Source organism: Xenopus laevis, chromosome 2S (genome assembly GCF_017654675.1).
Source record: "Xenopus laevis strain J_2021 chromosome 2S, Xenopus_laevis_v10.1, whole genome shotgun sequence".
NCBI lineage: Eukaryota > Metazoa > Chordata > Amphibia > Anura > Pipidae > Xenopus > Xenopus laevis.
Genome location: NC_054374.1, coordinates 44,154,250 through 44,168,086, shown reverse-complemented (window position 1 = coordinate 44,168,086; position 13,837 = coordinate 44,154,250). Strand labels below are relative to the sequence as shown.

The 13,837-nt window shown below is 36.7% G+C and overlaps 1 protein-coding gene across 3 annotated transcripts; it reads right to left on the bottom strand.

The window, feature by feature from the left end:
- Positions 1-3,378: 3,378 nt before the first annotated feature.
- kcna2.S (potassium channel, voltage gated shaker related subfamily A, member 2 S homeolog) lies at positions 3,379-12,444 on the bottom strand. Of its 3 annotated transcripts, none has more exons than XM_041583715.1 (3): positions 12,068-12,444; positions 9,896-10,220; positions 3,379-8,912 (listed from the first exon to the last, which is right to left on the bottom strand). In XM_041583715.1, exon 3 carries the CDS (start codon positions 8,772-8,774, stop codon positions 7,275-7,277), a length of 1,500 nt encoding a protein of 499 aa, XP_041439649.1. In that variant the 5' UTR covers positions 8,775-8,912; positions 9,896-10,220; positions 12,068-12,444; the 3' UTR covers positions 3,379-7,274. The 3 variants fall into 3 exon arrangements, with proteins under 3 accessions (XP_041439649.1, XP_041439651.1, XP_041439650.1); XM_041583717.1 differs by having other exon boundaries at positions 9,896-10,005; XM_041583716.1 differs by lacking the exon at positions 12,068-12,444 and having other exon boundaries at positions 9,896-10,005; positions 10,108-12,052.
- Between the last annotated feature and the right edge of the window lie 1,393 nt (positions 12,445-13,837).

The window sequence follows — 13,837 nt, the reverse complement described above, 5'->3', positions numbered from 1 at the left end:
CTGTTAATTAAATGGAATAAAAAACCCTCCACAAAACCGCCAAACGCACCTTTAAATAAGATGACCAAAAACCTCATTACGGATGCAAAAGAACTCACCAATGGGATTTCCATTTTTGCTGTTCCAAAACTTAATTACAGATGCAAGAAAATCTCCCACTATAAATGTTTGTTACCAGCAGTATGTTGACATCTTGCTGTTATCTTACATAATATTTGTATTGTGATGCAGTCAATGCTATGGTGAGCTTGGGAAATTCCCTTTTAAGCAATATTGCCTTAAACCTGAAATTTTGACTTGGGGGTGGTCCTCTGTGCACTTAACAGTTTACACTAATTTTCAGTAGTGATGGGGGAATAAATTCTCCATACTCTAATTTGCGGAAAATTTCCAAGTTTTGCCGCAAGCAAATTAATTTGCGTAACTGCGTCGACAATACAATGGCGAAAAATCCACCATGTCAAAAAAATTCACTCTTCAAAATTGATGCACGCATAAAAACTGCCATGCGTCAAAATTATTTTCACAAAGTTTTCGGCAAAACGAAACGGCATAGATTTGCCCATCACTAATTTTCAGTTTTAACTGTTTTTTTTAGATATTTGCAGTTTTAAGCAATTGTATACTGCTAGGCAGGCCAGGCTCAGCAGCTCTCTTTAAAGGTTTCTCTTTAAAGGTCAGCAATAGAGATGGGTGAATTTGTCCCGTTTCGCTTTGCCACGAATTTCATGAATTTCCCGCAAAATTTTTGAAACTGGCAAAAAATTTGCGAAACGCCAATTTTGATGCAGACGACAATTCGCTGGCATCAAATTTCTTATATTTATTCGCCTGCAGCGAAACGGGCAAATTTGGCGTGAATTTGCGCCCATCACTAGTCAGCAATACTTTGTCTATGCATTGCCTATGGACTTCCTGTATTCAGTTAAACCCTGGAATGCTGACTCCTAGTTCATAGAAACCATTACAGACACCATTACAAATAGAAGATTTACTGTAAATTGCAAATATGTTTAGAATCAAATCAATTTTGGAGTTTGCAACCCTGATTCTGCAGGACTACAGGTCTCAGCATGATTTAACCCTTGATAATGTGTTCAGCAACAACTGAGTATAGTGTGAACAGCATTTTGATCATATAAAAATGTACTTCTTCTATACCAGAGATCCACAACCAGTGGCTCATGAGCAACATGTTGCTCACCAACCCCTTAGATGTTGCTCCCAGTGGCCTCAAATCAGGTGCTTATTTTTGAATTCCTGGTTTGGAGGAAAGTTTTGGTTGCATAAAAAAACAAGTGTACTGCCAATCAGAGCTGCCAGTCAATATAGGGGCTACCAAGTGGGCAATCACATCATTGTCTATGCACTTTCCTTTCTGGATTCAGTTAACCCTAGAGCTACTGATTCTCAGTTGAGATGAAAGTCTGGTACTAGAAGTCTAAACTGCAAATATCTCAAAATTCACTTTAATCATAAAACATTTAATTCTATTCACCAGCCGACAATTTAAAATCTCATTTAATTCCTATGGTCCTAGAAAAAAAATAGCAGTTAAAAGCCAAATTAAAGTGCGGAGAATGAAATGTATGGGGGGCATATTTATTAAATTACCAAAGGGAAATGTCAGATTTTTCTATTCACTTGCATAGGACTTTTAGGACCATATTTACAAAAAGTGAGAGTTCACCCTTTTAAAATACACCCCAAAATTCCAATTCCAAGTCATAAATAATGAAAATGACCTCTGTCAGTCTGGGGTGAGCAGTCTGCACTGACAACACTTCAAAACAAAAGAGGAGTAGATTGAATGAGTTGGTAAACAACAATTTGTTAACTAGTAATCCTGTGGTTTTCAGACCTGTATGGAAGAATGAGATTACTTAGACAATGGTCGCTATGCAGTGGATGTCAAACTGCTTCACTGCACAACAAAGATATTAAAAGGGTTGAATTAAGTAAATGTCACAGAATATCCTATTCCTAGCAACTTTTCAATTGGTCTTCATCATTTATTCCCAATATAGGTTGAATTATGATGTTTTTTATTCTTTCCCTTTTTACCTGTCACTGACCAGAGCAGCCAAAAAAAACGATTACCACACTTGTATTATTAATGTTCATTTGTATTACTTTTCTCTCTCTTCAGACCCTCTCCCTTTCATCAACCAAGTCTTGCAATCACACCACTTTTTGGTTGCTAGTGTGAAGGTGGCCCTAGCAACCAGATTATGAGAGCTAACGAAAAGAGAAATATTTCAAAAGCCATGAAAAAATACAAACCAGTTGCAAATAGTCTTTGAATATGAATGTCCACATCATACTACAAGGGGCATATTTATCAAGGGTCGAATTTCGAAATGAAAAAAACTTTGAAATTCGAGTTCAAAAAGACCAACCGAAATTAAGTCTTATTTTAGTCGAATAGGTCCATTTTCGATGGAATAGGTCCATTTTTGGCCGAATTCGAATCGTACAAATCGAAGGAATAACACATTCGATTGAATTCTATTTGAAGTTTTTCCCCAAAAAAACTTTGATTTTTCAAAGTCCACCAATTGACTCCAAATAGGTTCTAGGAGATCCCCCATAGGCTAAAAACAGCAATTCGGCAGCTTTTAGATGGCGAATGGTCGAAGTCGAATTTTTAAAGAGACAGTACATGATAAATTTTTATATTCTCATTTTTGAATTTTTCTCAAATTCAAATCGAATTTGGACTATTCCCTAGTACACAAAAAATAGCTCAAAATTTGAATTTGTTTTTCTTACGAAAATTCACCTCGACCTTTGATAAATCTGCCCCCAAGTGTATTCAACATCCTATTGAGGGTATGCACAACAACTCAGTAAGCACTTTTAAATATCTCATCCAGAGTCAGGATTTTGTGTAATGTGATCTCATCAACTCTGCGGCTATTAATTTCTTTTGATGTAAAAACTGGAAGTGAAAACACCAATTTCTGGCGACAAATTGTACTTAAATTGTTGCAGCTTTTATTAATATTTCCAGGGAAATGCTTTAAGTTTGTTTCTGTTGTCTCTAAATTGCTTCCAGTGTTGAAAAGGTAACTAATTACAGTTCATGTTAAATGAAGACAGTTTGTGTTTAACAGCTTATTGATTGCATAATGCGGACATTATGAGCACAACTTTTTTTTGTAGATGTAGCATTTATACTGTATTCTGACGACTAAAGGTTTGGCTTACATATTATTCTAAAATGCAGAAAATGTAAAGTTTGGTGATACATTTTATTGGCTAACTGAATAAGTAACAATTGCAAGCTTTCAGAGCACACAGGCCCTTCTTCAGGCAAAATACAGAATAGCCTGAAGAAGGGGCCTGTGTGCACTGCAATTGTTACTTATTCAGATAGCCAATAAAATGTATCACTAAACTTTATATTTTCTGCATTTTTTCAATGGCTAACATGGTACAACATCTCAAAACTAGATTATTCTAAGGCATGGCTCATCCTATGGCATATGTGGAAACCTTCATGTACCATCAATAAACTCTTATGAATAAGTAAATATGGTATGGTTTTATGGTTAAAAAAACCTCTATGTAAATGTATGCCAACTGTTTTTATTTGGAACTAGGGATGCACCGAATCCAGGATTTATTTTATTTGGCCAGGATTCTGCCTTTTTTCAGCAGGATTCAGATGCGGCTGAATCCTTGTACTTGACCAAGCCAATTCCTAATTTGCATATGTAAATTAGGGGCAGGTAGGGAAATCAGGTGACTTTTCGTCACAAAAGAAGAAATGCTTCAACTTTTTCCTTTCCTGCCCCTAATTGACATATGCAAATTAGGATTCAGTTCGGTATTTGGCCAAATCTTTCACAAAGGATTTGGGGTTTCGGCCGGATCCCAACAAGTGGATTCGGTGCATCCCTTATTGGAATCCCTTCAAGTGGCTCAACATCCCAAAGACATTATTGACCAACATAGAGACCCTATAGGCCCTCAATGTTTGGCCACATACAAATGAAACTCTGTCTAACTTCAATTAGGAGAAAAAGGGGTAATTTATGTAGAAAAGGAGTCGTTTATGACCAAAACAGCAGTGTGAAAAGTACAAAATCGCCATGTTTTAAAGTGCAGTCAACTGTAAAATAAATATTTACCTAATAAAAGAAAACATAGTTCTAAGCAACTTTCCAATATACATTTATTACATATTTTAAGTGCTTTTAACGTTATTTGTAAAAACAATTGCTATTTAAAGTAGCATTAGTTATACTTTTTAAACAAATGTTGCAAAAGTCTTAGTTCCCCCGGTAAAAACAGGCCTGTTAATCAGCTGCCTTGTCTTAAATTGTTTCAACATACTGAGACATCAGGCCAGAGAATAGAAATGGACAGACAAATGCTGCTTCCAATAGCAATACATATACAAATAATTACAAACCATAGAAAATGTGTAATGAATGTAAATTGCAAAGTTGCTTAGAATTATGTTTTTCTTAATTAGGCAAAACATTTTTTGGGGTTGACTTCCTTTCACCACAATGCAATGCTGTTTTGCACAATACCAACGTCACTGCAGCCACATAGGGAGTTTCATCCAATACAAATTGATGCACCAAAAAAGGGTGAACTTTTTGGCACAAATCTGGTGCAAGCTGCAGCTAGACTGTTCATAGTGGGGATGGCATCACTTCCCATGCTCATAATTTAGTAAGTGTGTGATGCTTTGAGTGAAAGGCTGCTGTGCACATAAAGTCCACTGAAGGAACCCAAAAATTGCCACCAAGGTTGTAAAAACTTATGTATCTTGGTCAATTTTCTTAACTAAACTGGTTTCTGTTTTATGTGCTACTTTCTACAAAAAAGTTTTAAAAAATGAAGTTGTGTGGCTTCTGTGATTGGCTAATCATCAGACCAGACACTCATTTACAAAAAGAGCCTTGACATAGTTATTCACATTTACCGCTGACTCCATACACCGTACATACATTGTGCTATAACTGGATGATTCACTTAACTAACTTCTTTGCAGCATTAGATCAGTGTCCTGCTCCCTCATTTCATCAAATCAAAAACTGCAAGTTTGGAGGATAGGCTCTCGTCAGCCTGAATGCACAAATAGTGCTATACCAAGAAAATTATATATAAATATTATAGAATATGGTTGACATTAATGCAGAATATAATCCTCAAAAAGCATCCATCCAATTACTGCAGTTCATATTCTTTTTTTAATAATAAAATTCTGTTGCCAAATGATACTGTTCTCTTTATGTGGACTTTTCCCAGATATTTCTGCATGTACACCTTTATACATATACAGTATGTATAAATGTATACACAAATATATATACATACATAAAGATATATACATTGTGCAATGCATAAAATGCCATCTTTATCATGGCAAATAACATTATTTGTGTTGACGATGCCTGGAATATATATATATATATGTCAATGTATTTTTAAAACACTCTTTTCTGTGTTTTGCATTAATCCAGTTGTACTGTGCATATATAAGACAAGGATATTGTACATAAACATATAACAAGGATATTAGTATTATTAGGTACAATGCAAGTGATACAGTACTTAGACTTTTAAGCATGACTAAGTGCCTTTGCACGTATGTACATTCCTTGCTGCAAAATATACCCAGAAATAGCTTAAGTCTCTTAAAATGTACAATCAGTATGTCCCTTTTTCCTGATTTGACCTATTGATTCCTATAAGGAAATTTTCTAAATAATACCTTTAAAGAGTATAAATACTATAAACAGGTCCGGACTGAGAATGAAAATAGGCCCTGGCATTTCAGGTACACAGAGGCCCAATCAGCCCACGCAGAGGCCCAAACAGCCTCCACCAGCCCACTAAATGCTGACTTTCTATGGCACCTTATAGCAGCCCCTCTGGCATTTGCCAGAACCCACAGATTGCCAGTCCGGGCCTGACTATAAACATGGATGCAGCTACACAGATAGCTGATCATTTTTCGCTAAAAAAATATGTGTGTGCAAGAGAAGTGTGATTAACTATATTTGCCTGCATGCAATATATATATATATATATATATATATCTATTCATGCATCATTCTTAATTGATATACAATGCTTAATAAATGGAATGTCAATCAGAGTAGATATTTTTAGAAATAATATTACTAACAGGACATCTCTAAACCTGTAAGACCTGTTAGAGATCTGTGGAATTTAAGCTATCATTTACAACCCTCCCAAGTAATATAAATGGAATGAGTCAAAGTAGTTTTCCATCTAATAGGGATCATGACGCCTTATGATTACAGGGCATTACACCCATATTCTCCACCTGCTAGACAATCGCTGTCAGAACAGATAGCATGCATGCACTTATTTTACATAGGTCCGGCGTATTTGTGCAACCCTATATCCTAATTTTTCTTCCACTTTCACTTAATTTAGTCCTGGTTTTAATGTTATAATCATTGCTGTAGGCTACTTAGACTTTTGTGCCACTATCATTTTTCATGCATTCTTGTATCAAAACTCTTATATATTTAAGACTGGTTGTTGATATTGTGGCAGGCCTAGCTACAGACCAAACAGCTTAAAGCATTTAGATACATGGTATTGAATATACTGAGTATGCATGCCAAAGCCCATATGATTTCAGGATTGCTATTGTGTCACATTTCTGCACAGACACACTGCAATGGCAGTGAAGCAGCTTTCTGTCTTAGAAATCCTTCTTGCTTTAAAAATAATATCAGCATTTTAATATACAAATACCATAAAAATATATGTTATTCAAGAAAACTCAGAAGGCCTTTTTTTTTAAATAGCAATTAAACCCCTTGGGGAAATATATAAATATGTATCTCCTGGGCATTTCGCCATTGCATTACCATTCATTTAAGACCTAAAGTATTGGTATCCAAGGGAATAAACATTAAAGCATGAAATGTAATTTCCTGGGTTTTTTTACATAGGTTTCTAAAGTGCAAAAAAATTTTTGTTTGTTTTTCTCGTGAAGTCTCAAGCTTACACATTTTAGTTGTAACCTGCATGAGTTTTTGACAGTGACCTCAAATTACATCTAACGTGCTTGTCTTTGGGAAACAATGTAACCGCAGTAATGCTGCCAATAGATATTCTGTGAGTTATAGTCAAGTTAGAAATGCAGTAAGACATCACTTACACAGATATTGCTTCCCATGCAGAATTAGCACACCTAGAAATAAGACCTAGCATATTATTGCGTTACACAAACTCTGAAACTGTCCCAGACAGATTTGCGGTGAAAAAGTAATTTAAACATCAGTTAGCATTTTGGTTATATTAACATAATTTGTGTTTCCTAATGTGCAATTTGCAGTTTTTAAGTTCTTCTCTCTAAAATCTTCATTGCTATGGTTTACCCCTTCTTGAATTTCCATGTAGTCCGATTTACTTAGAGTGGAGGCACTTCTGCTCTTTTGAAGGTCAGGGGATGAAGGGATCTTTGGACAGCTGGTTACTTGCAGATATTGTGCTTGCTCCTCCCCTTCTGTCTCTCTATGATAGAAGTAATTGAAGTTGGACACTATGACAGGGACAGGTAAGGCAATGGTTAATACGCCTGCAATTGCACACAGGGATCCTACTATTTTGCCACCTATTGTTGTAGGGACCATGTCTCCATAGCCTACTGTTGTCATGGAAACTACAGCCCACCAGAAGGCATCTGGGATGCTGGGAAACTGAGAATCTCTCTCGTCAGCTTCAGCAAAAAACACTGCACTAGAAAACAGAATAACGCCAATAAAGAGAAAAAAAATTAGGAGTCCCAATTCCCTCATGCTGGCTTTGAGAGTCTGCCCCAAGATTTGTAGACCCTTTGAATGTCTAGAGAGCTTAAAGATCCTAAATACTCTAACCAGTCGAATAACTCTAAGAATCGCTAAAGACATTGCTTGTTGGCCCTGTTGCCCATCTTCAGGTTTTTCTGCCAACTCTGTGCCAAGTGTAATAAAGTAAGGGATGATTGCAACTATGTCAATGATGTTCATGATGTCGGTAAAAAAGCCAGCTTTACTTGGGCAGGCAAAGAAACGAACCAGAAACTCAAATGAGAACCAGATGATGCACAGAGTCTCCACAATAAAGAAAGGATCCGTAAAAACATTTGACTTTTGATATCGCACTGTGCTATTGGGATATGAGTAGTAATTTACTCCACTTCCGTGCATGTCTTCATTTTCATCTCTGAAAACTGGCAAAGTTTCAAGGCAAAAGCTGACAATTGAGATTAATATAACCATAACTGATATGATAGCTATAATCCTGGCTGGTCCTGAGCTCTCAGGATACTCAAACAATAGCCACACTTGTTTTTGATATTCATTCTCTGGTAAAGGGCGTTCTTCTTCTTTAATAAATCCTTCATCTTCCCGGAAGATTTCCATGGCTTCTTCACCAAGTTCATAGAACCGGATTTCTTCTGAAAATATATCCAAGGGCACATTCACAGGTCTCCTTAATCTGCCACCAGACTGGTAAAAATATAAGATAGCATCGAAACTTGGCCTGTTTCGGTCAAAAAAATATTCATTCCTCAAAGGATCAAAGTATCTCATCCTTTTTTTAGGGTCCCCTAGTAAAGTTTCAGGGAACTGAGACAAAGTTTTCAGCTGAGTTTCAAACCGCAGTCCTGAAATATTAATAACCACTCTTTCGCAACACTCATGGTCTGGTTCGGGGTCATAACTGTCCTGTGGGTGACCTGGCAAAGCCGATGCTTCATCTGTCAGATCTCCAGTTGCAACGGTCATAGCTAGGGGCCAGATAAAGCTTTGCTTGGTATTTTTGGCTGACTGTTGGCAGTGGATTGCACTCCAGCTCTCTGGAAATGTGTGCAGTCAAGATCGTAAATGGTTTCTAGAAGTGATGAGAAGTGAACAGCTTCTCACCTAGGAAAGAAAAGAAAATTATTTCTATATTTGAGTCATTTTTTAAATGTTTTAAAGGTGTGTTCTGTGGGATATAACAGTAATAATAATTTAAGAACTTCATATGACATGACCATGAATAAGTTCATAAGGATACAAATATTACACAAATTCAACAGATAAATGGATAGATGGAGAGATAGATGGAGAGATAGATAGATAGATAGATAGATAGATAGATAGATAGATAGATAGATAGATAGATAGATAGATAGATAGATGTATATTTATGTGTTACTATTAATAGTCATATTTAAGATCATAGATTTACAGTATTTTGTCACTGATCCCTGATATCAGTTTCCTTATCTACTTCCAATTGCATTTAGTCTCTCAAGGGATACAAGTATCAGCATTCCAACAATCCAAGGACAAAGGAACAATTAACCGAAAGCTTACTGAGTAAATACATTGCCTGCCTGAAATTAAATGCCTGCAAGGTATTATTATCCAAAGAGAAGATTTTAGGTTTATACTTTTTTCTTAACACTTCTGGATTACTGGCGATTTTAAATACAGTTATTTATGGCTGTTCACTCCAGGAATTATGTCAGCATGTAAGGAAAAAAGGAAATATTTTCTGGTGTACATTGTAAATGTATTAATTATGCTACTAATCTCCATATTAAGTGTGACTACTATAAACCAGTGACAATATGATACTATCATATTATCTCGATAATATCTCGATCATGCTAATCATATCATCTATACTTCATAATAGAAGAGACAGACCATTCTTAACTAATGGAAATAACAAACCATTATGCTAAAACATGGTTGTAACAACTCTAATCACAGCAACCAATGACACATCTCTCTGCCCAAATAAAACTGATCATGGTCCCTAAAAAGCAGCTGCGCCTACTGACACAAGAAAATGCGGCAGCACAGCAAAAGTGAATTCATGCAAAAAGCGAACATGTAACAATTGAATACATTACCTTCGGAAGCAAACCTCGAGGTTTCTTAGTAACAAGACAAAGCTGATCCAGTGCTCCAGGAAATGCAAGACACAAAAACAGGGTATATTTCATCCTATAAATTGTTTGTCCTAAATATAAAAAAATAAAAGGCAATGATTTAAAGTGAGAGGTGTCCTTGGGAAGAGAGCACCATGCTACTGGAAGGGCAGGATTGGGTTCACGGGGCTTACTTGAAAACAGATATGCTGCTGTTTAAAGCATATAATATGCTAGATGGTAGATGCTAAGCTCAGCAAAAAAAAAAAAAAGACTGCTTTGGTGTCCTCAGGAGGTGTGACGTTGCCTGGCAAGAAAGAGAAAAAACAGGAGCTAGGTAAGGCTGGTACATCATGAAACATCTGCAGAGACCCAATTTCCAGATGCAGTAGACACAGCCTCCCCCATTGCCAGCCTGTTTTATGATGCCTCACTATTCTGCACTGCAACAAAGCAGGAGGCAGCATTCAGAGCACATCCCACATAACAGGGAAAGCTACAGTGATGAAACAGACAGTTATAGCATTGTGGATGGAATGCTATATAGTGTTTCATTAAGATTTCTAACGGTGATGCATTGGCAGCTGAGCCCAATAAGAAAGGACAATGTAAATGCATACAGACAGAATATCACGTAACAGAGCTTACTAATTGTACTTGTAAATAATCAGTAAGCACAATTTATGGCAAATGTTGGTTTTATCTAACACCCAATATATAATTACTTTGTATAATATTTTGAAACAGACAGTAAAAGGGACACATGTGCTAGCAGTGCTGCACTGACTCAATATTTAATTTAAGCTCAGGTTATGGAGCTAATGCAATGGGCAGCTTTCTCTGTGGTGAAAGCAAAAGTCCTTTTGGGGTTCTTTCTGGCATTAAAAAGATTAAAATACAAATTCCCATAGACCACAGTTAAATCAGAGACGCTCTCAAGTTTCCATGGTGTAATACTAAGCCAGTGTCATATTGCAAGCCCAACACCCATTCTGTTGTTTGGGGATGAGGTTGATCTCCACCCTATTTGCATGAAACAGGCTTGTGCCTCCTGCCCACCAGGTCACAGGAGACAAATGAAATGTGTATTCAAGTGTATTCTGCATGACAAATGACCTTCCCGATTATCAAGGCTTGAATCAATTGGATACCTTTACTGACAGAAGAAAGCAAGCTGACATATGATCCATTATAAAAGAATCTTAGAAAATCTAATATTCCATCTACTGCATTATTCACCCGGTGTGAAACAAGTGCCAACAGGAACAGCATCACAACTACAGCGGAGACATTTTAACCATAGAAACCTCCCGTGCAGTAAACACCATTGTGTGTGTGTAGTTTTTTTTTTCTTCATACAGCTGAGATCATAGAACTGACGTTAGAATAGGGGAAATCCCAAATTCACTCTCTTTCATTTAACATATAACTACTGGTATTCCTGGGAAAGCCTGCTAAGCATTGATCTACAATACAGTTTGCTCACAATAGTCATGTTAAATGTGCTGCTCACATTCAGACTCGCAGGTGTTAAAACACAATCCCTGTCTGTACAACACCTACATAAACAGCACTGATTTCAGCAGGGATTATAGAATAAGAAATGGGTCAGGTTGGGTTTTCTTGTGTGATGCTTTCAATATCTACAATTTAATTTCTGAATTGATCCCTTATTTGATTATTGTCCTATAAATTTTGGTTTTCCTGCTTATATTTTTATTCCCAATGAAATTTCTCCTTACTCAGAGCGAAAGCTGGAAACCCTTTTCGAACATTCTCACCTCCCTTTCCAATGCATTCAACACATTCCTTGTGCAGCTCCGTCTCGCAGAAGGCTGAAATTTATTTTTGGAAGCATATTCTGGTTTTCTTACAGACTCCATTACAAGAATTACATATTCAGATATGCAGAATTAGCATTGTCAATAAAAATAAAGTGAAAACCAGATTCATCAGCATTTAATATTCCCCCCTACTGAAATAAACCATTTATGTGTGGCTAATATCTGCCAGTGGGAAGGGCTGTGTTAGATCTTTCATAACTGTAGAACCAACTGTAATGTAGATATGCAAGCTTGTTGTTTGGTGATAATAAAAAAAGGCTAGAGCTTAATTTGGAGCATAGGTTTTACTTTAAGCAAAATAAATACTCACATTTTCAGCTACCCTTAAATAATTAAGCAGCATTGTGGTGCTGTCCTCCGAAATGAAGCATCTCTTGTGCAGCCCCCTGTTCGTCTTTGTTTCTTCCCCTGCTGCTCTGTGCCCCGGGTTAAAGGCTCCATGCATCTCACATCTACAGTACAACGGCCCATGAAACCATAGCTTGTCTCCATCCATGCAAATCAACCTCATTCCATCTCAGCAGCATGCAAAGTGTTGATGACAATGGGCCACACTGCAGGCAATTTGCATTCCACATTCGTCATGCTGTTATGTATATATATTTTATAAGCTACAGCAGATTAAAATACTGCATGCAATGAGTAAATTGCCATATCTGATTTACCCTTTTTTATTCGGTATCTGAAGCATCCATTTTCCCAGTTTGTGGTAAACTCCACTTAATGGGGGAAAGGCGAAGCTTACAATTGGTTCTGCAGTAAGGCATGCAGTGCATACATAAAGACCTTACTGCACTGTGGCATCGCTTGTCTACCTGACAGCAGTCTGGCTACATTAAAAGCAGCATTCACCTTCCCACAAACAATCCACAGATAATATTATGCAATATATACTGGATAGACATGTATTATAACTGAAGGAGGGAATACGATCATGTAATGATTTTAATGCAGAAAGGGTATCTATTATCTGGAATGCTTGGTACCTGGAATTATTTTTAGATAAGTAGTCTTTCTGTAATACGGAGCAATATAACTTTGCTAAAAACATTTACGCATAAAATTAATTTAATTGTTTAATAGGATTGTTTTTCTTCCAATAAGGATCTTTGTTAGGAATTGGGATCAATTATAAGGTACTGTATTTTAGTTACAGTGAAAAAGAAAATATGTTTTACAATTTTGAATTGTTTGATTAAAATGGAGGCTATGGGAAATGACCTTCCTGTAATTGGTGCAGTCAAACATCCAAATACAGGGAGCATCACATTCCTCTCACACACTCACCTCCGTGCTGCACGTAATTTCCGTCCCAAGGCGGACCAATTCCATGGTAAAAAGAAGCGACTTACAGGGCATCAGTAGTGGTGTATTTAAAAATTTATACTTTAATGATCCATATTAAAAAATAGTAGTTTCAATGTTTCACCATTTAGACAGATCGTGCGCTTTACGCGTTTAGTGGCATCTCTCCACTTCTTGTAATTGGAGCTTTCTGGGATTCAGGTTGATAGATCCCATACCTGTACTGAGTATTAGGGCTTATTTATGATCTCATGTGCAAGTACGCCTGAGCTTAGACGGACCCATGGACATGTGTATTTACACTACTCGTTGAAGGTATTTGCATCCAAACATTCTCCTTACACTTCTGTGCTTGTTGCACTGACAGCCCGTTTGTTCATAAAAAAATCATGCACTTCTTGACTTGAAAAAATCAAAGTGATTTAAAGTTGCAAAAATATAATGAACTGCTGCACTGGTAAAACTGGCATGTTTGCTTTAGAAACATTTTTATAGGGTGTATAAATAAGCTGCTGTGTAAACATGGGGGTTGCTATTCAGTCTGGAAAAAAGAAAAAAAGACATAGATTACATAGCAGATAACCTCTGTAGGATACAATGGGTTTAGATTCCTGTGTAAAAGGTAAATCCACTCAGCTCAAGCAAAAAAAGAAAAAAATGGGAGTTGTATGCTTGATTCTGAGAGGTGAAGATATGTAACCCCTTCCCCTAATGCACTTATTTATTGCGGATTGTTGCACCTAGTTTTTAGGCTTGATAAAGGGCTGATGTAAAG

Coding starts and splice junctions, on each gene's coding strand:
- kcna2.S (XM_041583715.1), bottom strand. CDS start 8,774: ATGACCGTTGCAACTGGAGATCTGACAGATGAAGCATCGGCTTTGCCA.